The sequence below is a fragment of the Kryptolebias marmoratus genome, linkage group LG22, assembly GCF_001649575.2.
Source record: "Kryptolebias marmoratus isolate JLee-2015 linkage group LG22, ASM164957v2, whole genome shotgun sequence".
Classification (NCBI taxonomy): Eukaryota; Metazoa; Chordata; class Actinopteri; order Cyprinodontiformes; family Rivulidae; genus Kryptolebias; species Kryptolebias marmoratus.
The window spans coordinates 25,270,354-25,294,829 of NC_051451.1; the positions used below are offsets into that span (position 1 = coordinate 25,270,354).

The window sequence follows — 24,476 nt, forward strand, 5'->3', positions numbered from 1 at the left end:
TTTATTAAACCCTGAATGAAAATATAAGTTTTGCAGCTTCAATGACTGAGAAAAAAAACAACAAAACTTTAAATTACCAAACAAAGTAATGGAAAGTCAAAGTGTAGCAGAAACACAAGTGTTGCTAAAATATCCAGAGATGTTTATGGAAATGAATGCATTGGAGTATTGTACCGTCGCCCAACAACGATCCTAAATTAACCTTTTCTGTTCACAGACTTTGTTTTGTGGTTCTCTGAGATATTTGAGGATTATTCAGTTCGATGACAGAATAATTAAGCCATTTATTTGTTGAGTCAGAGGTCATGTTTGTGGTAATGACTCACTCTGGTCATATACCCTGAAAGCCTGAGTACTAGAGTCCAAAATATGTTCCTACAATAGATGATTTTAGGCGTTAGAATCACTGGAAATGACATTAAAAGATGCCAAATAAATTAGATAGATGTTAAAATCCTGTAGAATACACGAGTACTGTTAAAATAACATCAAAGTATTAATTTAAATATGCTTCTTAAAGTTTTTGTATCTCTTGATTCTCGCAGTGTTTTGTTCCGCACAGTCCACGTGTACCCTTGTTTGCGTGACGCACTTCCTTAGCAACGAGCTCCCGACTTCCTTAGTGACGACTGCTTGAACCAGGAAGTACTTCCGCGTTCTCTAGCTAGCAGCTAGCTCGGGGTCGCGAAAGGCGTGCGAGGCGAAGTTAGTTGGAGTTGAATATGTTGAGTTCAGCCGCCGTTCGTGTTTGTCGCACAAATGTCCGCCGATGTGACGGTTAGCAGGCGGTTCTGGCGCTGAAATGAGAGGAGGGAGAGCCGTAAGTTGGGACGATTTTGTTGTGTCAGCGCTGTTGGCTAACAAGCTAAAAAGCAAACACAACTAGTTTAAATTGGAACAACATATTTGTAACCTGTCCACTTTTTTGTTGTTGTTTTGGATTACTTAGACATGTAACACAAACAAACGCCAGCCTAAATCCCGCAAACTATAAAATAACGTACATAAAAATAAAAATAAATCATTCACTGTTCCGAAAGTTACGACTTATAAATTGAAACTTTGATGCACCATTATCCGGAGTATAAATTACATGAGCTATAAAGCTAAATACAGGTTAATATTCAAGGCCTAACATCCCTTAAACGACTTCCTTTCATGCCTTCCTTTCTGTATATGTTAGCTCCATGGAGCCAGAGTTTTAAATTAAACTCATTTATGATGAGAAATAACGAAACCATAGCCATTAAATATTTAAACAACCTTGTGTTTGATACTTTAGTGCTCAAAGTATGTGTTGTGAATGACTCTCAGCTGCTACCACTCTAAATTTCACCTCAGTACCTGTAAAACTGACTCAGTTATGGCCATTTTTACCTTGACTAAGTTTGATTAGCTGTGGCAGCCATCTTGAACTGGGTTTACTCCAACAGGTAATCAGTCATAGCTGGACATCTAATGATTATTTTCAGGTAGTTCCCATATAATGGTTCATGGAATATTTTGCTAACAGATAGATTTGCTTGTAATAGTTATCAAAGTATGTGTAGGCAATGACTCCCTGCTTCTACCAAACCACATTTTAGCTCCATGTCTCCACAACTGACTGTCATTTTTGTGTGGACTCTTAAAGTAGTCATTTGCAGATGTGTATCTAATGATAACTTAGAGATTCATTAAAATGCACTAGCAGAGATGATGAGTAATGACAGTTAAGTTAATCTTAAACTCAGAGTGAACTAACATAACAAACACATTTATTTCTGTTTATCGATTTGTTGTGGATTATGTCATGGTGGCCTCATTGACACTCCTCTGAGAGCTTCAAGAAGCTTTTTTATGTCTATTAAAACTTTGAAATAATAGTGTTGTGTTGTACCTGAATGGTAGCCACTGTTTTTCTGTTCCTCAGGTTTTGTCCTGGAAATGATTTCCTTACAACTGTCCGACAGGCGATGATAGGCTTGTCAAGTTATGCAGCGGTTATGGAAAGTCTAACCAGTTGTGCTGAAGAGCAGCAGCCGTCCTCCTTCATGACAAACTCCTGGTCCAAAAACCAGGAATCCAGCGGGAGTCAGAGGCCAAAATGCGTTGGAGGATTTGTCTTAGTGCACGCAGGTAGGTCCAAACACCCCAAACAAGCCGATTCTTCTGTTTAAATCCGGATTTGTTGCTCCAGCTAACATATTTAAATCATTTTACATCCTTCCAGGAAAGGAGCGACATTATGTGAAATGTAAAGCCTTGAATATAACTGATAAGGACATATAATAAAGTTGAATAAGCGTTTGCTTATTGTCTGCAAAATTACTTTTTGCAGACAATAAGACAATATGACTTTCTTGCTTTCAATGAGAGTTTAGCTTTTAATTTAAACAATAATACAAATAATGTAGCATACAGTATTGTGCAACAGCTGGACACCCCCTCATTTCTGTATATGTTTGTTTTCTTGAGCATATTTTTCCAAAATTAAACTTCGTTGCACAAGATTTCCAGCCTTTAGTTACCCCCGTCCTGTGTACTGATAGCATCTACTTAAAAATGAGCAAATGCTTGCTTTCTTTTTTCAAATTAGCAAGACGTTGAAGGAACTAATGACACTGAGTAGCTCGGCGGTCAGTGCCGCGGTCTCGTAATCCTGAAGCTCGAGCCCAGGTTGGGTCAGGAAGGGCACCCGGCGTAAAAGAATCGCCAAACCTTTCTCACGAGTTCGCTCGCCGTGGCGACCCCTGCAGAAGGCAGCAGAAGGCAGCAGCCGGAAGAAGAACAACAACATTGAATCACAGCGTTTTAGTTTGTGCCCTCCTACGTTTAGGAGGTCAGCTGTCACTTTCATCAACAGTCAGTGTTTCTTTTACTTTATTTTTTTTTCTTTCAGGAGCAGGATACCACTCTGAATCTAAGGCCAAGGAGTACAAGCATGTTTGCAAAAGAGCCTGTCAGAGAGTAAGTGTACTTTATAAGCACATATGTGCACATATTTCACCAAATTTACTTATTTGCCACCTCAGAGCGTTTACTGTAAGAGACTGAAATTTACTAAAAAGTAAAGCACCGATTAGAGAAGAATTAAAGTTCACCTGCAAATACACATTTTTATTTTAAAATATCTGAATACATAAGAACTCTGATTTGATCTTAGAAATCTCAGATAATAAATGTGATCTGTGTCAGTATGTATGAATAATACATAAAGTGAAGAATAAATAATAATTTATTTTGTCTAAAAGGTTTCCAGCTCGTCCTGACTTGTTTTGGCGAAACAACTAATTATGTAAATAACTAAATGTGTGTGTGAACTACCCTTCACCACACGTTCTGTACAAAACTGCGTTCTTGCTGTTTCTTTATGAATATTTTTTAAAGAAGTCTGGCTTAATTTAAGGCTGTGACATGCCCTAATTTTTTGTGTTTAGCTTTTTTGGTAGAAGGAATATTTTGCAAACATTTGTAACTTTTTTGGGATTCATCTTCAGATACTGGCATTATCTGAATTTACTGATTTAAGTTAAGAATTGCTATTTCATGCCTTTTGTCATTCACAGTCCGACTGAAAGGTCCTCAGATTGTGTGTTGGTTTAGAAAGAAAACGAAATGTCAGAGAGAAGGTTTACTTCTCTGCATACCCTGACTCTTGAGGACTGGAACCAGCCTCATGTGTGGACTGGGATGTATTTGTTGTTTTGACTGGAGAGGCTCTTTTAACGGCGTCGTTGTTCTTCTTCAGGCCGTGGACCAGCTGAGAGCAGGGGCTCTTGCAGTGGAAGCGGTGACTGCAGCTCTGGTTGAACTCGAGGTTGGCTGATCCTGAATCAGATCTAATATTATTAAAGCTGCTTTTAAAACAAAACACTTCATCTGTAGAGAGGAAACTCTATTCATGCTTACAACACGTTTGATCGCAGATATTGTTTTATTTTAATCTCTTCATGCCTCGATTGATCCCAGGACTCTCCTTTTACAAACGCCGGCATGGGCTCCAACCTGAATCTGTCAGGAGAAATTGAATGTGATGCGAGTATCATGGATGGAAAGTCGCTGCATTTCGGTGCAGTCGGAGCCATCGGCGGTGAGTTTCCTGCTCATATGCTGCTACTTCTGAATAAAACATTGTTTTGTGTTTCACCCTTTGCTATCTTTGAGCGATTTGCTCCCTAAATTGTTTAAAAATAGACAACATTTTTTTATTACAACCCCAAAAACAGTTTGCATGAGTCTGATTTCCGTCAGAGCTTTCACAGCAGAATTTTCTTGCCAGAACTGCTAACATCAGTGAAGCGTTGACAGCTAACGTTTAACATTTAGTCCAAAAGACAACAGATTGTTTTCATTACCTGTCTGCAGGATCTCAGCCGTATAATTGGTTCATGTTGATAAAACGTATACCTGCCAACATGTGTGTTTAATAAAGTCTCGGAATTTAGCAAGATGTAAAAAGGCTAAAAGCATCTTAGCATTAAGAGCTTGTGTTTCTGTGACCAAATAAATGGGAAATTTCTAATTTCATTCAAAGGATAACAGACAGAACCATCAGTTTGGTTCCTTCGTACTTCCTGTCTGTTTTTTCTTACCGGTTTGGCTGATAATTCCTCTAACATGCTGTATTTTTACTGTTTTGTTTTGCTTTTATTGTCATGCCATGACTTGAAATGATGAGCCTGTCTCCCCCCCCCCAGGTATAAAGAACCCTGTCTTAGTTGCAAACTGTCTGCTGAATGAAGCACAGAAAGGGAAGCTGTCAGCTGGCAGAATACCACCCTGGTGAGCGTCATATTTCATATCCAGTTAGGATGCTGCTGTTGTATCACTTTTGTTGATTTTTGTTTCCCCTTGTCAGCTTCCTGGTTGGTCGAGGGGCTCATGATTGGGCAGTCAGCCATGGAATACCTCCATGTCCCTCAGAGAAAATGGCCACAAGTGAGTGTTGCTTTGCAGGTTTACAAAACCTAAGAAACTTATTGTCTGTTGTGGCCTCTTTGGACATTCGCTCCTCTGTAAGGGACAACTTTCGTCTCTCACACACAGGGTTCAGCTTATCTGCGTACAAGAGGAACAAACGAAAGATGGAGCTGGCGGAGGGGATGGACGCAGGACTTAAACAGACAAAGAAGAGACGACAATCAAGTGAAAATGTGAGTTCTGTCCTGTTGTTGTCTCACTGCTGGTTTCAGATCAGTACTTCTTTAAATGCACCACACGTAAAAAGGTCTAAAATAAAGGAAATTATGTTTTTATGACTCTGATGTTTTTATAACTCTGATTTGATCCTTCACTTAAACCCAGATTACAGCATCATGAATATTTATCCATTTATTTATATATTTTTTCTCTGTTCAAACATAAAAACACACAGAAATGTCCATGCCACACCACTAGGTGGAGAGAATGTCCACATTAATAACATATTAAAACACAGAAAAAGAACATTCTCGGCTTGCCTTAAAGAGTTTCGCGAAACAGTTTTAACTCTGTTTTTTACTTCTTTTGTTGCTGTTTCCAATTTCCTCTCAGTTCTCAACCATTTCAGCTCACGTTTGATGTTTAATGTCAGCAGGATTGAGATGAAATGACACAGACGCTGAAAAAAGGGTGACATGTCTTTTTAAAAGCATCGATATTTTGTTGCAGAAAACTTCAGATGTTTAATATTTGTAGTAGTTTAGAGAGGGCCTTAATCTTTGTGTCACGGAAATAAAATCTGAGCAGATTCTGACACCTATTGTTGATAAACCGGTGTAGTTACCAACATTATGATGGAATAACTAACACCCTCATGTGTTGTAACGTATTAAGTGTTTGAGTCCACAGTCAGGGCGTTAGGTTACACTCAGTGTTATCAGAGACAGTCGTGTTTTCAGTCTCGCAGGAGAGAAACGGAGCTCAGGTAACTTTGGGATCTCAGCTGGAAACTGGCGTCAGGATGAGCTGAGCCGACGGCGTCTGAGAGCAGAATCCTCGGCAGCGCGAGCAGCGCAGAGGAGGATGGGAAAGTTTATCTTGGTTCTGATGGGAATTTTGTCAAATTTAATTAGCCGTGAAGCTAAACATACTTTAAGTGTTTGGTCCCAGGAACTGTTTGGTTTATCCACATCAGTGTGTGATATTAATGACATGGACTGCTTGTTTATTCAAGTGACCGGTGATGGAGCCGTTTGCCATGAAGTAAATGTGAAAAGATGGTTTGCTTTCATTTGCTTGACCCGTTTAAAGATTAACGTGCGACCATTCACCGCACTGATACTCTGACAGGAGCTTTCTACGGAAATAATTGTTCAGAATTTTAAGTTTTATCACCTGAGCCAGAGTTTTAGCTATGATGTTGACATATACAGTCATAACTTTATTGTTTTTAAAGACAGGGTTCAGTAAAAACACATTACAACAGTCTGGTTTGAATTTTTGAACACAATGTTCTCTTTATGCCAAACAATAATCTTTTCCTCTTTTCTCAGTGTAATATAGACACCTGCGTCCTAATGGCCTATAGTTAAACATTTTAAGTCCATATTTACATCATTTCAGAAACACCCTCATGTTTTGGAGGCATTAAGTTCTGCACAATTTTTCCTTAAAGGCGCAGATAATGTGTTGTAGTTTTTAATTTCTTCTTAGTTTCAGAAGGCTGGTTTGAGAGGGAGGAAGACTGATGAGAAACAGTCCGATATAGTTTTATTTTTTCCCCCTTTCCATTTTGCCTTTTTAGTCCAAGTTTTAATCAAGTTCTTTAGTTTGTTGTACAAGTGAATTCTGATCATGCATCGTGATGCCAACTTGTACGTTTAACATTCAAATTTCTATTTATCAAGCAGTCTGAGTCACGACGGTTCGCTGACAAATCACTTCCAACGCAAACTGCAATCAGGGAAAAGAGGCAAAGTTACTGCACAGCGTTTCTACGAAACACGAAAAGCGAGAAAGAATGATTCATTTGCTTATTTTCTTAATATCTCCATTTTAACGAGACATATTTGGTCCAGGATGGGGGCTGTTTGCTTTTCTTCTCGGTGTTGCCCAAATTCTTCCATGATTGTTATTTTTCATTTGTTCCCGTTTGTAGCTCGTGTGACTCTTTCTTTCCTTGCTGCGATTCAGGAAAACGGCTCGGGATGCCTCGACACAGTCGGCGCTGTGGTGGTGGACCTGGAAGGGAACGTGGCTGCAGCCGTGTCCAGCGGAGGCCTCGCCATGAAGCATCCCGGCAGGGTCGGCCAGGTAGGCGAGCTCCCTGTTCTGGGCTTTTACTTTGGAAGGATGCTTCGCCATTTATCAGTTTAAACCAGCACAAATCAAGTCTTTTTTTGTGAAACGTTTTATTTCCACAGTCCTTAATTCCTTTCTAACCCCATACTCTCTGCTCAAACAGTTAGTTCGCACTTAACGATGTTTAACACTTAATTAGCTCGAAGTGTTATCATGCTGCTTATCATAGCTGCAGCTGGAAAAATCAAATTAAACCCCCTCTCATTAAATTAACTTGTCTCTATAAGACAGTGTGTGTCTGTCTGTTAGCAAAAGATCTCACGAATCACTGGAGAAGTAATGAAGCTAATTATTGGATCTGCATCTACAGCTGATTACCAATTTAAGTCAACCTTATTTAAGATGGTTGATAAAACACAAAAATGGCTGCAGCTTAGTCCGTTTTACAGACGTGGAGTTAAAGTTTGGTGTGGTAGTAGCTGAGAGTCATCTCCAACTCCTTCTGCAGGTATTAACAGACCACACAAAATATATGTTTACAACAATCCTTTAAAGAATGCTAGTTTCATTTAGGAATGATGCAGTTTGCAGTTTCCTTTTTCTTCGGTACCGTTCTGACAAGACCTCAAGAAAAATGGCTGAATGAGCTCACAGTGAACGGTGATTTAATCTATACAATAAAATGGGCTGTTATTGGAAGAAGGTGCGCTCTTAATGTTCCTGAAGCTGCTGGGACCCGTTTCAGCAGAAAACATTTGGTTTTGCGTAATAATCCATCTTTTACCGCCTTTAATTGGAAATCAAACCAGCGCTTTGACTTGATCATTCCTCTCTTTCATCTTTTTGAGTCCTCCCCCTGGTGGATGTGCGCTTGTTCACTGACAATCATTATCCTCAGTTTCAGCCTCAACTTTTGAACCTGCAGCCAAACGTATCCGAGCGCTCTTTAATATGACGCATAACTCAAAGTCAGATCATCAGACTGTAATTTGCAGAGTCCCTGGGGCAGCAAAGTACAACATTTCCACCTTGGTATGAGCTGCTTCTCCCAAAAAGCTGCCTTCGGTTGGTGCCAGACATGTCTACTGTTACTGTGGCTAGATAATCATCTTTGATTTATTTGTCCAAAGCACATTATTCCAACGACCTGTTCTTTGCTTCCACTGGTAAACAGTTATTTCACTCTAAATGTTCTTTTTGGACAGCAAAGACCTTTTTTTTTTTTTTTTTTTTTTTGTTACATGCGTCTATTGTAGGCCTTTAGTTTCTTAAAACATGTTCTCTAAAGGTGATTTTTACTTTATTTGAAATGACACAGAGATCTTTTAAAGCTCCTTGTCAGACGTATGGACGCGACGGATAACCCTTTGTTGTAGCCACTTAACAACTTTCAGTAAAGAGAACATCCGATTTTAATTTTGGTGGTTTGAATAAAATGTCCCAAACCTATTCTTTGCATTCTTGCAACTTAAAAAAAAACAAAACAAAACTTATGCATGTTTTTTTTGTTTGTACAACCCGGACATTTTCAAGGCAGCATCGCCTCTGAAAATAACAAATATGACTTGATCCTCCGTACAAACTTAAATAGAATAAAATAATCAAATGCACCATAACACAAAAAATAAACAGCTAAGCAATAACCAGTGATGGCTAATGAAAAAAGATTTAATTAAATATAATAGAAAGTATTTTCCTTCGTAATGTTCAGTTTGTTGCACTCGGGGGCAAGAAAAAATAAGTATATTTTGTCTTTATTTAAGTGTAAACAGGCAGTTTCTTTCCACTGCATTAATAAAATACAGTGTTTATCATGAAAGGTTGTTTGATCAATGCATCTGGTGAAGAAACTGAACATTTTGAAGCTTTCAGCAACCAGCTGGTACCACTAAACCCCCCCAGCTTTCCGTTCCCATCCCTTTGTTTCCGTCTGTGCCGAGCTGCTCCGACTTTGCCTCGTTTTCATGCAACAGTACCATTAAACGTCCTCTCCTAATAGAGATTGTCTAAATTAATGAGCCTTCAGATGCACTGAGCCCTATTGTTTAATTTTATTGTAAATGCCTGTGTGGAAAATCTCTTACTTTGAGCCAGCTACAAGGAGTTCTGGCATTCTCTTAAAACTAGTACAAGTGGAAAATGGCCGTGCCATGGGGCCAACATGAACAAATTAGTAGAATTGTCTGCCTTTTAACCCGGTAATTGGTTTTATTGTTAGGAAAGACCTTCGCTCAGAGCAGTTTAAGGTGTAGTCTGCTGTTATTTAGGCTAGAATGATCCAATGAGTGATTGATTCATTATTAATATTCTTTACCATGAAGTTCGGTGAGCGCAAACCTCAGGGTCACTGACGCCATTGAACACCAAAATTTAATCACATTTCCTGTAAATGTCATCAGAATCTGTTCATTAGTTTTTAAGTAATCTTGCTAACAGACAGCCGGACAAACAAACAAACCAACGCTGCCGAAACTTAACTTCCTTGGCGGACGTAATTACAAAACAAATTTCCACTTACAATGTCTTCTTTCTTTCGTCTTTTTTTTTTTTCAGGCTGCTCATTATGGATGCGGCTGCTGGGCTGAAAATGCTTGTAACATGAACCCTTACTCCACCGCAGTGAGTACCTCAGGTATACCTGCACCATCTCTACAGCCGACGCGACATTTCTGTTTGAATGGACGTCTGTGCAACATGTCCCACCCCCACCCCCGCTGCAGTTTACCACCAACATTCCTTTTGTTTTGGAGTTGATATGAATCAGCCTGAGCGAGCGGAGGCTTAAAAGAGCCTGATAATACTTTCCGATGACCTCCAACCGTTCCCGCTGAGCGATTCTCATCAGTCACTTCCTCAGCTGATTGAGTCATCATACTCTGCTCTTTGTTAGCCAGCTGCAGGCCAGGTGCGCTGCAAAGCTCTTTGGATTTTCAGTGACGTTTGACATGGGACACCTGCTGCAGATATAACCGCCGTATATGCTGCGAAGTAATGGGAAATTTGCTGGGTTTAGATTGTTATAATCCACAAATTACTGACTGAGAGTTAGAGTTTGATCGTCTGAACAAAACCCCAAAGCAAACTGCAGCAGATCAGAGCTGTTTCTGCTGATTATACATCAGATGCTTAGTTCCCACAGATATTTTAGACCGATCCTCTTATTTACCATCGTTCGACTTGCAGAATCAGATTCTGTGTTTCACGCTAACATCAGCTTTGCTCTGTAATTACTTTCGCTACTCGTGCGAGAAAAGGTGCAACACCTTTGTCTACCTTTTTCCTCCCCTGTAAAAGGAGCTGCAGAAATAATATTTAAGAAGTACGGGACCCACCGACGACTTGATCTGTGAAGCTATCAGACATGAACGATTACTGCACGATTAAAATTGAATAATTTGAACAACGCTGTTTAATGACAGACGATATTATTGTTATGGTTGATAAAGTGCCTTCACAGAAGTACATCTTTACAGTCATATTAGCTTAAACTCTGTAAACCTAAGCCCTGGCTTTTTGGGCTTAAGGTAAAACAGCTGTTGAGAGAAAGTCATCCTCCTCCTCTCCGCTCTGATATGCCGCTGTAAAAACAAGTTTCAGTTTTCTCCTTAAAAATAAAAGTCCGTCTCTCTTTTAGCTTTAAGCGACATCTCAGGCCGTTCAGTTTTAAATTCGAGGTGCAGAGGCCATATAAGCGCCTCTTCTTTAAGATGTGTAGACATCTGCAGCGTAGCTCCTGGGGAACATTACGGAGCGTTTGATGTGGATCTGTATCCTAATGCATCGCAGCGCAGATGAGCTGATTGGATCAGACGGGCTGAAGCTCGACTTATATGTACTCGGACCTTTTGGCACAGAGATAATCCACAGCAATTACTAGGATATTTCAAGGTAAACAAACAACAAATTAATTCTGAACCTTTTATTTTGCAATAATTCTTCGCTAAGGGTCTATAGGTTCAACATGTTTTCCAGATGGAAAACAGAAAACGTGTCTCTGTTTGGCAGATCTGCAGCTCTCTGGTGATTTTTACTAAAACACAAAATGACAAGACAGTCCTAATATAGAATGACATTTTTAAAAACATGTATATATTAAAAGAAACACGTCAGTTTGGTTCTGTATGTTTGCCTTTATGAGCAAAATGGTCAAAGAAGATGCTGGAGTTTGGGTAGCAGGTGTCGGTTTTATTCCTATAAAACCAAAAAGGTTGATCAAAGTGCTTTACAGGTTGGTTAAAAACAAATAAGAAAAACCATCAGTAAAAAGCCTGATCCCCTCTGTGCTTGGATTTAACCCTCAGCTGCACCAAGAGCATCTGGATGGAAGATCTCTTAAAAAAAATCGAGAAGTTCAGTAAATATTTGAAAGCTGAGCCATTTAAACCTTTATCTTCATTTGAAACAATCTGCCCGTGAGTCTCCAAAGCGTCTTAAAATGTTCTCGGTTTCCTTGCGTCAGTCACAGAGGCACGCAATCCTGTCGCTTGAGATTTGAGCATCAAAACACTGACGTGCCGAATTTCTCTCAAAATCGTCAGAGTTGTCTCCAGCCCGTCTCAGGAGCTGCGTTTTGACTCCTGTCGGTTGCTCCTCTGACAGAAAACAAACCGATTATCAATAATAATTATTGAAAAGTGTACTCCTGTAGATTAAATCATAAACGTGGGGTTCAAGGGGGGTACCAAGCGAGCCGAGGCAGGCAACAAAATAATGTGCTCATCCTAGAAAACAATTTTGTCCACAACAATAAGGCCTGATTTTCAGAAACTGGCTGCTCAGCTTGCTGGTCGCAAACATGGAAAACTCAATGAGACTGCAACTTAAATTTCGCCTACTTTTGCAATTTGTTCACAATTTTGACCAGTCAGATGCTACCATGAAGCCTTAAAGGCGATCTGAATCGATCTGTTATTTTCATGTTGCTTTTCCGCGCAGCGTGAGACCACCATGTTCCTAAACGTCTGTTACTCATCTGTTATCTTTGTAGATCAAGTGGAGACGTTCGCCCTGTATGTATTTCCACATCTCCCAGTCTTTCTATATTGTGGCTTTCGCGCTTTGATGTAAGCAGCAAAAAAAAAAGCCAGTCTTACGGCTTTGTGTGTTCCAGCGCCGCACCTGTTTTCAATTTCCCCGACTTAAAAGACATTTCTATCAAAAGAAACAGAAAAACAGTCATTTTTAATGTGACACGAGGAGTGTGATCCTCTCTCTTTGTGTCACCCTTTCCTTTTTTTTTCACCTCACAAAAAAAACACGCACTCCTCCTCCTTTCCTCCTTCCATTTTAGTCAGTTTTGTATCATGTGGCTGGTGTGGGTCATAGTTTTACTGCTTCATCTGGTCTTTGCTTTGCTGTGGTCAACAAGTCACAAACATCCCTGTTTACTCGTACGGCTTCTGCCTGCCTCAAACTGTCTACACTTGTTGGCTTTTTCTTTTTTTTCCAGTTTCTACTCTTCTCTAATTTGAGTTCAGTTCAGTTTCGTATTTTTGTTTGCCTTCTTTTCTTCCAGTTCAACTGTGATTGTGTTAGCTTAATATCCGCTTTCTTTCTGACAGCGGGCTTCATGGTAAACGCTGCGAAAGACTCTCGTTTCATAGCTGAGAAAAAAAAAGAGTTAGAAATCGCTTCAGGCTTTTGGTTTCCACAGTTACCGACCTGCGTTCGGTTCTGTTGTAGTTACCTGATGTTTTATGGGAGCCTTAATTTGTGTTTACAGAAACAATGAGGCCATATTCCTCAGTTTTTACGAGTTTTGTCAGATGGATTTTATTTTCACTCTTAGTGTTCTTGTTGTTTTCATTAACATGTGGACAAACTTTATATTTAAGGAAGGTTAGTTTGAGAACATGGCACATGCATTCACTACGTGTAATTTCCTTGGACACAACCTCTTATTAGTTTTCTGATCCAAGTACCTTCTGAACTGTTAAAGAAAAGGACATCTGCTGTAAGTTTGTTCAGATCTGGGTTCAGTGCCTAAAAACTGAGATTAGACATCTAATGCCCCTTTCACACCGGCCCTAAAGGTCCTGGCTCCACTCTACTCGGCTCGCTTTGCACGCGTTTCCACTGGCATATTTTCGAGGCCGGTCCCTGCTTCTTTGGTCCCTGCTTAGGAGCAGGGCCAGCCGGGTGGGCGGCGCAAGCTTAGCTCCTGTTCGCTCATTGGTCGTGGGTGTGACCAGATGCAAGCATAAAGAGCGAACGGTAGGAATATAAACAACAGCGTTAGCTTACCCTGCAATGTTTCTGCCGTCTGTCCCCCAGCTGAAGGCCTGTAAAGCCTGAAATCTCCGGCGGATAACAGCTGTCCTACTCCGCGCAACAATGGCGGCATCCAGAGCATTTCTTCCACTGCGCCTCTCTTCCTGAAGTCTCAGGAGAATCCCCATCAGTTTAAAAAACAGCAACAATACAGGGCCAATGTTGTCCATAGCGCTTTCGTTGTTTACACAACTTGCGCCAAGTTTTGGTAGCGCCCCGCACGGCCCCGCCCCCCGCAACACGAGGAGGCGTTCCTCTGCTACCGACCAAACTGGCCGGTGTGAACGCGACGCATTCTTTATCGAGCCGAGCCGAGTAGAGCCGGACTTCTGAATTAGGGCCCGTGTAAAAGGGACATAACTGAATATATTGTATGACCCGGTTTGCACAGTTTTAACACACAAACTGACCGACTCAGATTTAAACCCATTGGAATGAGCTGAAGAACTTCAGCAGCGAGAAGATAGAAACAAGTGGATAGAAGTAAATGTTGTGACTTTTTTTAATGGTTCCAGGGTAAATATGAAAGCTAAAGGTGCTGCAGGCATGAATGTACACCCTGCATGACCCACGATGTCAGGAGGTTTTCAGGAAGTGGAACTAATACGGATAACGACGACACTGAAAACTAACTTTAGAAGTTTTTGTTGGTTGAAGGACTTCAGCTCTCGTGGTCGTTTTTTTTCCTGCAGGTTGCGGGGAGCATCTGATTCGCACCGTGCTGGCTCGGGAGTGCTCCGCTGCCATGCAGTCTGAAGATGCCCACCAAGCGCTGCTGGAGGCTATGCAAAACAAATTCATCAGTGAGTCACACACAGCGTCGAGGAAATTAACCGAGCAGATGGTATTTAACGCGAGGAACGAGCGAACCGCAGGAAACTTCCAGAAAAAACAGAATCAGAAGAGACAACTTTTGATTTATGGCTCCTTTTCTCTGTTGAAACACTCCACACATCACAGCAACGACCACAGATAATTTTAGAAAGACAGAATTGTTTTGTTGCGTGTTTATTTAAAGATGTAATTTTGTTACATTCCCTTAAGTGGCCAGTTTTAGAAATCCTTGTTAAGTGTCTGCTGTGAAGTGAATGACCACTGGGCTCGCTCGGGGAAGACAAAGACGGGGGACGCGTGGATACGTGCGGTGGTTTCAGCCTTGTTCTGGCCTCCAGACGTCCGTCCCAGTTTGGCTCGGTAATGATTATTTACAGACTAGAAGAAGTCGTTTCTTCCTCTGGTTCCTTTTAGGCGCACATCAGGTTAGATCCAGCCTCAGCAGTAGCAGTGGTTACAGTCAGCCAATTAATGGCAATCGAGTAAGAAGTCTGCAATGATCATCATTAAAGACATAAAAACACAATTTTAATAAATGTTAACCGAAAACAGGACCCGTTACGGAGAGTTTAGCAGTTGCACAATGTTGGTGTTTTCACCAGCGGCCCATTTAGCAAATATAGTCTTTTTAAAACGTGAAACAAAACCCAGAAATCTGCGTTAACGTTCTCCAGGCTACGCAAACAAAGAATGCTTCATGGAGTAAAAGGGAGTATTATTTTAAGATGGAAAGAAAATCTGTTTTAAAGGAACGATGGAATGCAGACACAATATTTTCATCAAATACACCATTTGGTCCTGATTCTTTTTTTTTCCCCTTTCTTTTTTCTTGTTGCTGTTTTGAGACAAGGACACGCCGCAGCTGTTTGTAGTTTGCTCCTCTCCGAGCCAAGTCTTTTTGTTTTATTGCACCACGCAAACACTGAATAACACACAACACCTCATTCATTTGAAGTTCGATCATTGAACAAGTCGGGGCTTTGTTCTGCATCGTGGCTCATTTTTGGTTTTTCTGCGAGGTAAAACCTTTTTTAATAATGTTGTGTGCATAGTGGAGATTTACATTTGCACTACCTGCCATTAACCCTGAAATGTTTTTTTGGCAGTTTACTAAAGAAGATAATTGCACCCGAACAGAATAATCACTTCCAATTGTTTAACTTGGCTATAAACGCAAATAACTAGAATGGAAAAAGGATATCCCAAAGATCCCTTTCAATTGATTAAAAGCCTTGTGTTCTGCATGTTCCAGCCACGATAAAACAGAGGTTTGGGTAATTGTTTCATCGACTTTGGCTTTAGGTTTCAATACTCCAGGCAAAAGATTCAGAAGTGATTGTTGAGTCAAATTTCAGTTTTAAAGCTCATGTAGCCAGTATCATAACTTGTATTTATAAAGATAAAACACATCCCAACTAAAGCCGTTTCTCTCTTTTACAAAAACCTGTTTTAATGCTCTTTATTCTGGCCTTCAAAGAAGCATAATAAACTCTGCAGCTCGGTGTCTACATCCAGAAGACGAGCTCACATGAAGCTCATCTTAAAGTCTTTACACTTTTGAAGTGTAGCTGTCGGATTGTTTTTAAATATTTTTACAGTTCATCGGGGATTAAGTGGCTTTGCGCGGCTCTCAGATGTGTTGGGCTTTGAACCTGAAATGGGCTCAGGTCCATCGCTGCTCCACAAACAGAACAAAAACACGTGTTTTTGAGCGTCGCTGCTTTCCGTTATGATTCTCCAAGCAGCTGAAGCAAACTGCCAGACGTGAAACAAGCTGACGGCATTTAAAGGGGTTTGGAGAAACCGAGTTTAATTCTAAGGAGGTCGACGAGCTAATGCTAGTCAAATTGGGTTGTTGGCATCCTACAATCTCTAAAATGTTTTATCAGTTCATATGAAGGCTTTTTGATAAACCTTTAGATTTCAGTGTGAATAACTGTGTGACGTAAAACTGACAGTAATAGAAAAGGTTTATGAATTAGCATTCACGTTAACTGCTGTAAGACCTTCTAGGATGAAGTTATTTTAAAACAGCAGCTTTTAGATCTGGACCTGTTTGGATTAACAGTTAGCTTGTCGTTCTGGACAGAATGAAACTGTTTCTCCAAACTGAGGTCGTTCAAAGAGATATCTACAACAGGTAAGATGTTATTTGTTCAGAACGTTTCCACAGATCTAAACTACAGCTTTATCACTTTAGATCAGGGGCGTCAAACCCAGTGACACAAGGGGGCCAAAATTAAATATTTGGTCCTAGCCAAGGGCCGATCACGATCAAAATTTATTAAAAATTACATAAATTAATTAGTTTTAGATGTTTTATATCAAATCATCCATACAGAAATATCAATGACCTTTTCCCAGTTACAGATTATACAGAATTTAGAGCAAACAGACTTTAATGAACACAGACAAATAGATCAAACTTCAAAAAGCTCATCATTAGCAGTCATTTCTTACGCCTCACTCAGATTTTAAATGATTTTTTAAACATTAAAACAGATTTTTAATAAAAGCCATCAACATAAACCTGATCATACAGAAATTAAAACTATATATTGTTGGCTTCTAAGTCACTGTCAAGAGAAAACTTCACTAATTAGGCTCAGTTTTTTTAAACAAAATAAGAATCAGAGACTTGATCTGTCCCAGACGAAATGTTACAGAGGGCCGGATCTGGCCCGCGGGCCTTGAGTTTGACATGTGTGGTTTAAAGTATAAAGTGAAATCCTGTCCATTGAGCACATTTCAATATATCTCATATCTCATCCTCATTTCCTCCCCCCCTTTTGGTTTTTTAACGTAACTCTATCAGATTGTTTTCTTTACTTTTTACAATTTACTGTAGAATTTCTCTGTCCTGTTATTCTGTTTTTACTAACAGCGCCTCGTTTTCTTTCTGCGTCCAGGCTCTCCCTTTCTGGCCAGTGAGGATCGTGTTTTGGGTGGAGTAATTGTCCTGAGGTGCTGCAGATGTGTGGAAACACAGCCATCTCCTAATATTCAGGGTATCCTGGGTAAGACGTTAATAATTTCAGGTCCCCCCATGGCGCTGCTGACGACGGGCAAAGATTTGGCTGTGAAGATGTAAAAATATATTCGATGAACTGGAAATGAGGGAGGAGGACGTGTGGCTTTTCTGGCGGGGGGGGGTCTATGTTTCAACTCGTGCAATCAGGCTCTTGTTTTAAAAAAGAGACCTCCCACTATGGAGTCAACCACTAACCTTCAGACAAATAGCTCCTTCTGAATATTGTTACTTTGTCTGATTGTCTCGATGGATACGGTTTCTCCAAACTGCCAGCATTTAATCCGACGCAGTCTGAGCTGCATCCAAAGTTCAAGTCTTCGTGTTCTGTGTTTTTTTTTATCTGCATGTCAGTTTAGCTGTACAGATCCTGAAAAAGTGAAGCTGACGTCTGATGAGAAATGCAAAGAAAATTCAGTTAAAGCGTTATTTACACGATTTACCAGATGAAAACAGGCTCTTTATGCCATTAATTCATAAGAATAAAAATAATGAACCACATCCTTTCAGTGATCGATTGGGGTCTCCAAAAGTCTCTTTAATCTACCCCCCCCTCCCCCTTTTATTACTGCCAGTTTGGAGCCATTTGGAGTTTACAACACACCCAAAGGACCTTTATATTCTGCCTATCTTGTAAAATTAAACCTTTATTCAGTCCAACAGCTCTAAGTTGCTAAACCCGTACTCTGCCGACTCTGAAATATTAATTCTCTGCACTTTTGGCTCAGTTTTTAATCTCTTCATCTGTTTATTTTCAGTGGAGTTCCTATGGAGTCACACCACAGAGAGCATGTGTGTCGGATATATGTCTGCACAAGACAGCAAAGCAAAGGTGAGTCCACAGTTTGATGATAAAAAACCAAAAACCTTTTCATAAATAAAGCTGCAATAAGAAGTACTTAAGAAATGACGCCTCGGCGCCTGTGAGAGTTGTGGCTGGAAGTTGGATTAGGAGTTTTCTTTAATTTGTAATAAACTTTTACTTTGACTGAAAGATGAACTTATGATCATCTTATCAATCGTTCAAAACATTGTTTATTTCACTGAAACATTATATTTCTATGGCATCATACTAACACTATTTTTATCATAAATAAAGATTGAAATTATTCTGGTTGGACGTAGCGTGAGGCAGCTACTTTAACGCTGTCTCAAACCAGCCCCTGGACGGCCATTTTGGGAAAATGTTTAATGGTGATTTCGTCAAGTCCAAGAAAAACGAACTGCTCCAACCATCAGCAGTCAGGCATGACATTATGACCACTGATGAGAGTTAAACGGCTCCCTTAAAGGTTCTGCTTGAAAAACCTCCATCTTGGCTTCGACTTTGCTTTGACAGCTGCCACCCACCTAAACAGTTGACCTTTACAGCAACACCTACTTAACAATAAGTGTCTTTGTCATAATGTTAGGACTGATTTGTGTTTGCAACCTGCAGGAACAAAAGGAAAACACAGAAAACACATTATAGCCTCTTTGAAAGACAAATTAATGTATGAACTTAGAATACAGCCCCTGTGTGGATGCATACAGCTACAGAATGTCTAACTTTCTTTATTTACGTGCATTAAATGCGGTTAACGTCTCGAGCAGCAGCACATATTGACCCGGTCTGCTCGTCTCTGTGTGAACAGAAGGCACTGTTGTTCAAGTCCAGTTCAGATTTCAAAGTGTTTGCCCCGTGGCTCCTGCCCCCGCCCCTCGCCCGTCTTTTTCCCAGACTCCTGGTCCGACTCTTTCATCGGCTACCTTCTGGACTTAAAGAACTATAAAGTTTATTGAAGGTCACCAGCGGACCTACTGGTATCAGGCTCTCATACAGAATGTTTTTGTTTTGTTTTGACATAAAATCTGAGCATGCAAACTTCCCCAAAATACAGCGCTGAACACAACCCAAGCTTTGCTCTTATTTCTAAAGTTTTGTTTTGTGTCTGGGGCTTTAATAAGCACCAAATCAGTCACCCAGTAGCAGTAACTTTATAAAACGACTGCGCTCAGTCGCTGCAGATCCCTATTTGACAGCAGTAATCTCTGGATCTCTTGGGGGAGGGTATCCACGTCCCCCTCGAGGGACCAGTGGTGGTTGTGATATCGGAGAGCGCAGCCAGAGTCGCAGCTGCTCCACCAAACCTCACACCGCGATTAGCGATTAGCCAGTCGTGTCTCCGCGCTTCGCCATCTGCAGCCCAGAGCAGCTGGCTCTCCCGTCCATCATGCCTCCTTACTGAAAAGCAAAACAAGATCTCCGTCCACAGCCGGGCTCGGAGCCGGTCCCCGCCCACGTATGTTCGTTAACAAGGCACGGCGTCCGTTTTCTGTCCAACCACACAGAAACGTTTAAGCTCTCAAGTTCCACTCATGTCTGCTGTCACCTGTGTGTTCATGGCGTTGATGGTAAAACTGCTTCAGAGCCAGAAAAGAATGGAAGAAGGTTCTTCAGGGGAGGATGGACTGATTAAGAATTGTTTTCTTTTTACAGCTTACACAGAAAAACTAAAACTTGAACAAGTTCTGTGAGAAAAATCTTCCAATTCTGTCGTAAAGAAATGTGCAACCTGAAATTATGCACATATTTTTAATTATAGCCCATCTCTGCCTTGGTTGTTATTCCTCCAACATTCCTCCCATTCCTGGTTGTTGAGCGTTTCTTCCTGACCAGAGTTTATCTTCCTGTGATAAGAACAAAAAAGGGCTTTTAAACAGTAACGCCACTATTTAATACAGACTGGGTTTATGTCGGATCAGCTCATTTTTCTTTTCTTTAGGATCATTTTAGTTCTGAATTTTAGGTTTATACTTCAGATGAACATAGAAAACAACTTATAGCCCAGTTACAAATCTAGATTTAGTGTGATTTTTTAAAAATTTGTTTGTGAGAGATGGATCGGGGCCTCAGCTGCAGTAATGAGGCGAAGCTCTTGATTTCCCGCTCCGTCTACGGCAGGGGTGTCAAACCCAGTGACCCAAAATTAAATATTTGGTCCTAGCTAAGGGCCGATCACGATCAATATTTATTAAAAATTACGTAAATTAACCTCGGTTTTAGATGTATTATGTCAAATCATTCATACAGAAATATCAATGACCTTTTCCCAGTTACAAATTATACAGAATGTAGAGCAAACAGACTTTAATAAACAGACAAATAGATCAAACTTCAAAAAGCTCATCATTAGCAGCCATTTCTTATGCCTCACTCAGCTTTTAAATGAATTTTTTAACATTAAAACAGATTTTTTTAAAAAGCCATCAACAAAAACCTGATCATAGAGAAATTAAAACTATATATTGTTGGCTTCTAAGTCACTGTAGAGAGAAAACTTCAGTTTGTTTAAGCAAAATAAGAATCAGAGACTCGATCTCGGCCGGATGAAATGTTACAGAGGGCCGGATCTGGCCCGCGGGCCTTGAGTTTGACACACTCGTTTGTGGTCATGAGATGCAGATCATGACTGAAAGAAGAGATTCTGGATAAAAGCGGCTGAAATGAGCTTCCTTGGTGGAGTGGTGGGCTCGGCCTTACAGATAAGGAGAGGAGCTCGGAGTAGAGCTGCTGGTTCGGGTGTCTTCTTAGAATCCCTCCTGGACGCCTTCCTTTGCAGGTTTTTGGGGCATATCCTGCTCTGGAAGGGTTATTCCGTATTCCCTCTCTGGCCTGGGAGAGGGAAGCCTTGGTTTTCCATCTGTACCTGTTCCTTATGTGACCCGACCACAGATAAGCAGAAGAAAATGGATGAATACAAATGATGGCTGAGCCTTTATTCTTGTTTATTTTACAACATATTGTTCTTTTTGTTGTTGTGATTCTAGTAGGAAAGAATGTGACAACCACAACAAGAAGCTACATTTATCCTTTCGTTTATTCTGTGATGTTATTGTGTGGCTTTCGGTAACTCCTGAACACATTTGTGTCACCAAGAATGTTGTTTTTCTTTAAAAAAAAAAGATCAAATTGAACTATTTTTCACATGTTATGCTTCGACCAGCCGTAGTCCTGTTATGTGGTTGCTTTGCTCATCAAGTCACGAGTTGTAAACAGAATCGTTGTGAGTTTTCATGTCACGGGTGTATAATTCATCTTCATTTTTTATTTATTTTATTACTTTTTTACTGCAAACAGACACAAAGCTGTAGCAGTTACTGGACGCTGTTAATTGCCTCGAAGTCCTTGTGAATAAGATGCTTATATGTTTTATACCAATGCATGAGGTTTTTTTCTGTTGTAATGTGAGAAAACTTTCACACACGATTGGATGTCCAGCCTCGCACTAACCAAACATCGCGTGCACGTTGTTTTTTATGAGTTTTAACAGGTTAAAGAATCCGTTTATTTTGCTCATCTCAAGCCTGAAACTTTGTGAGGCGGTCGTGTGAATTCGTGCAGCCAGTAAACTGCCCCGTGGGGATTTTCAGGTCTGTACTTAGTGTGAAAGCCGTTTTCCTCTGGATCGCCAACATCAGAAGGAAAACATTTCGCGCGTCACCGTAAGTTGATTATGACTCAATCACGGACGGTTTTAAACGAGGCCCTTCCTTAACCTCGTCCTCAGAAGATGAAGGGAAGAAGACGAACCCAGAGACTAGTTCTGGAGGCATAATGGCCCCTGAGAGTACTGCCATGTGTGCTCGGCCCTGTCTGCTTGTTGTCTCGGTGCAGTGACAGTTGCCCTCTGGGTGCTTGGGGGGGGGTCATCTCCTGCATCTGGACGAGTGATGTCAGGACAATTCAATGGCCTGGTTAACGAGTGGATGTGCTCTCCCCCCCATGACGGAGGCGTTATTAGCCTCCATGGCGACTGATGGGAAGGAGGATGACAGCAGTTAATGGAAGTAGCACTCCAACCTTCACAGCTGCGTGTGCCCCCAACTTTTCATCTTTGCCAATCCAGAAAAATCTAACAGGGTGGTCCTTTTCCCTATGTGCTCAGATCTACAAGAACTGACTTTGTTTCTTTAACACCACACTTCCTCTCTATATGCTAATAAATGTGTAGGAATTGAACTAAATACAACATTTATAAATGAGTTTAAAATTCTAAGAACAAATTAATCCAAACCAGGCAGAGTCATTCCTTTAGCATCTCTAACTCATCTGTTTCGTCCTGGGTGTCTCTAACCCGTCTTAGGAGAGCTAGAGCTGGTAATTATTAAACAGCTATTTCAGTTCTGACAGTTTTCACTTCAGAAGTGTATTCTACCGCAATGATTCCCAAAGTTGGGGTTGGGACCCCAATGTGGGTCACCCAACACCAATCAGGGGTCCTTAGATACTCTCCAGACATCAAGTTACAATTAAAATCCAGTTTTTATGATAATATATTTACACCATAATTGTTACAGATAATTGAAATACAAGTCATTTATAGGTTTAAAAAATAGCAAAATGGATGCTAAGACAGTTTGTGTTGTCATTATGTCCTTATTTAATAGGATCATGAGCACTTTTGGATATTTATGGGGTCACACACCTTTGTCACTGTTATTTTATGGGTCGGAAGCTGAAATGTTTGGGAACCACTGCTCTAGTGGATTAAATCATAACTGCGGGAACGTCTGCCGAGGTACGTACAGAGCAGGCCAAGGTTGGCGATGAAACAATGAGCACAGCCTGAAGATACAGTTTTACAAGCCAGGATTTTCAAGATTTCAGTGAGACTTTCTGGTCATTTTCCCACAATTTTGATTCCCAAACTAATCTCCAACAGTCACATCCCTGTGAGATACCACCTTAGGTTACAGGGGTCTTAGAAATCAGAGAGCGGATTACTGAGATGAACAGCAAACATGAGGAATAATTTGGATTAATTCTTTTGTGTTTTAAAAATATAACGGTGGTCCATGACTAAATTGGTATTTCTTGTTTGCCCTGTGCCTTTGCCATCCTATATTTACCGTGATGTTTTTATTTATTTATTTATTCATTTATTTCAGACACACATATCCAGATTGCCACCCGGGACGGTTCCCGGCCAGTCTTTGGCCATCGAGGGAGGGGTGTGTCGGCTGAAGGGCGTGGTGGACTGAACCACTTTTCTCTTCTCCTTGTCTCCGATCTTCTGGGCTTCCTTAGCAATACTCCCCGTATAAACTGAACTGAGCACCCCCCACCTTCCCACGGTCTTTGCGATGGCAGAGATAATAAGCTTTCGTTGCTTTACCAGGCGTTCAGGAAAGAGCGAGGAGCGTTAGCTTCTACTTAGTGCACTTACAGGACTTCCCTTTGCCACTGTCTGCCTCCAGTACGGAATCTATGCCAGTTTACCCCGTAAACTCTCCAGTGTCACCTGGATTAAACTTGATGCACCATTGCCTTGATCTGTCGTTTTGTTTTTTGTTTTTGGTAGATTTCCCAGCTCCAAGAGTATCCTTCCTTTTGTACATAAGCTATAATTTAGGTAAACAGGGTGGATGTTAAAGGTTTTTTTATGTTGCTGAACATTTGCGACTGTTTTTACGCATAAGACTTCTTTTATTTCTTATATACTCTTCAGTAAAACAAACAAACAAAATGTCAGCTTGCACCTTGTGGAATGCTTAATCGAAGTGTTTAACTCATAGCTATAAAATATTTATAACAAAGTGACGATAACTAGATCATCTTTAACATATTTGTTCTTATTTTATGAATCATCGATTTCATTACAATGTAGCATAATGTGCATCTTTAATCATGATATTTTTATTACTATTTCAGCCATAGGATGCTTTGCTTCTTTGAAAAATGTGAATATATAGATAATGCATGTGCAACTTCAATCCTGAAAAAGTGACGTTGTGTATAATTTAAATAAAGACAGAATGCAATGATTTGCAAATCTCATAAACCCACGGTTTATTTACAAGGGAACACAGTAAACATATAAAAGGTCGAATCTGAGAAAAAGTAGTTTTCTTTAAAAAAAATGAAGATAATTTTGAGTTTTATGGCAGCGACAGACTTCAGCTCCATCAGTCTGTAAACATCTGGACCTGAGGTTGTCCCATTCCGTCTGTTCAACAGCCCTGGATGGGATTAGATGTTGCTCTAAAACCTGGACTAATGCACCCCCATACCATCAGAGAGGCAGGCTGACCTCAGAACAGTTCTTCTCTTTGGTCCAGAGGAGACACATCTGTTCACATCTGGCTTCTTCTTTGCCTG

General features: G+C 40.5%; 1 protein-coding gene across 1 annotated transcript; it reads left to right on the forward strand.

The window, feature by feature from the left end:
* The first annotated feature begins 634 nt into the window (after positions 1-634).
* Positions 635-24,476, forward strand: tasp1 (taspase, threonine aspartase, 1). The gene is made up of 14 exons (XM_017412725.3): positions 635-820; positions 1,913-2,118; positions 2,882-2,949; positions 3,731-3,799; positions 3,952-4,072; positions 4,680-4,764; positions 4,841-4,920; positions 5,029-5,135; positions 7,096-7,215; positions 9,757-9,835; positions 14,166-14,276; positions 17,217-17,324; positions 18,094-18,167; positions 23,267-24,476. Exons 2-14 carry the CDS (start codon positions 1,956-1,958, stop codon positions 23,357-23,359), a joined length of 1,278 nt encoding a protein of 425 aa, XP_017268214.1. The 5' UTR covers positions 635-820; positions 1,913-1,955; the 3' UTR covers positions 23,360-24,476.

What these genes read in the sequence shown, in the direction of transcription:
- tasp1 (XM_017412725.3), top strand. Translation starts at nt 1,956, where the DNA reads ATGATAGGCTTGTCAAGTTATGCAGCGGTTATGGAAAGTCTAACCAGT. An exon ending in CTCAGAGAAAATGGCCACAA is followed by an intron (nt 4,921 to 5,028) that starts GTGAGTGTTGCT and finishes TCTCACACACAG; the next exon opens with GGTTCAGCTTATCTGCGTAC. An exon ending in CACAAGACAGCAAAGCAAAG is followed by an intron (nt 18,168 to 23,266) that starts GTGAGTCCACAG and finishes CATTTATTTCAG; the next exon opens with ACACACATATCCAGATTGCC.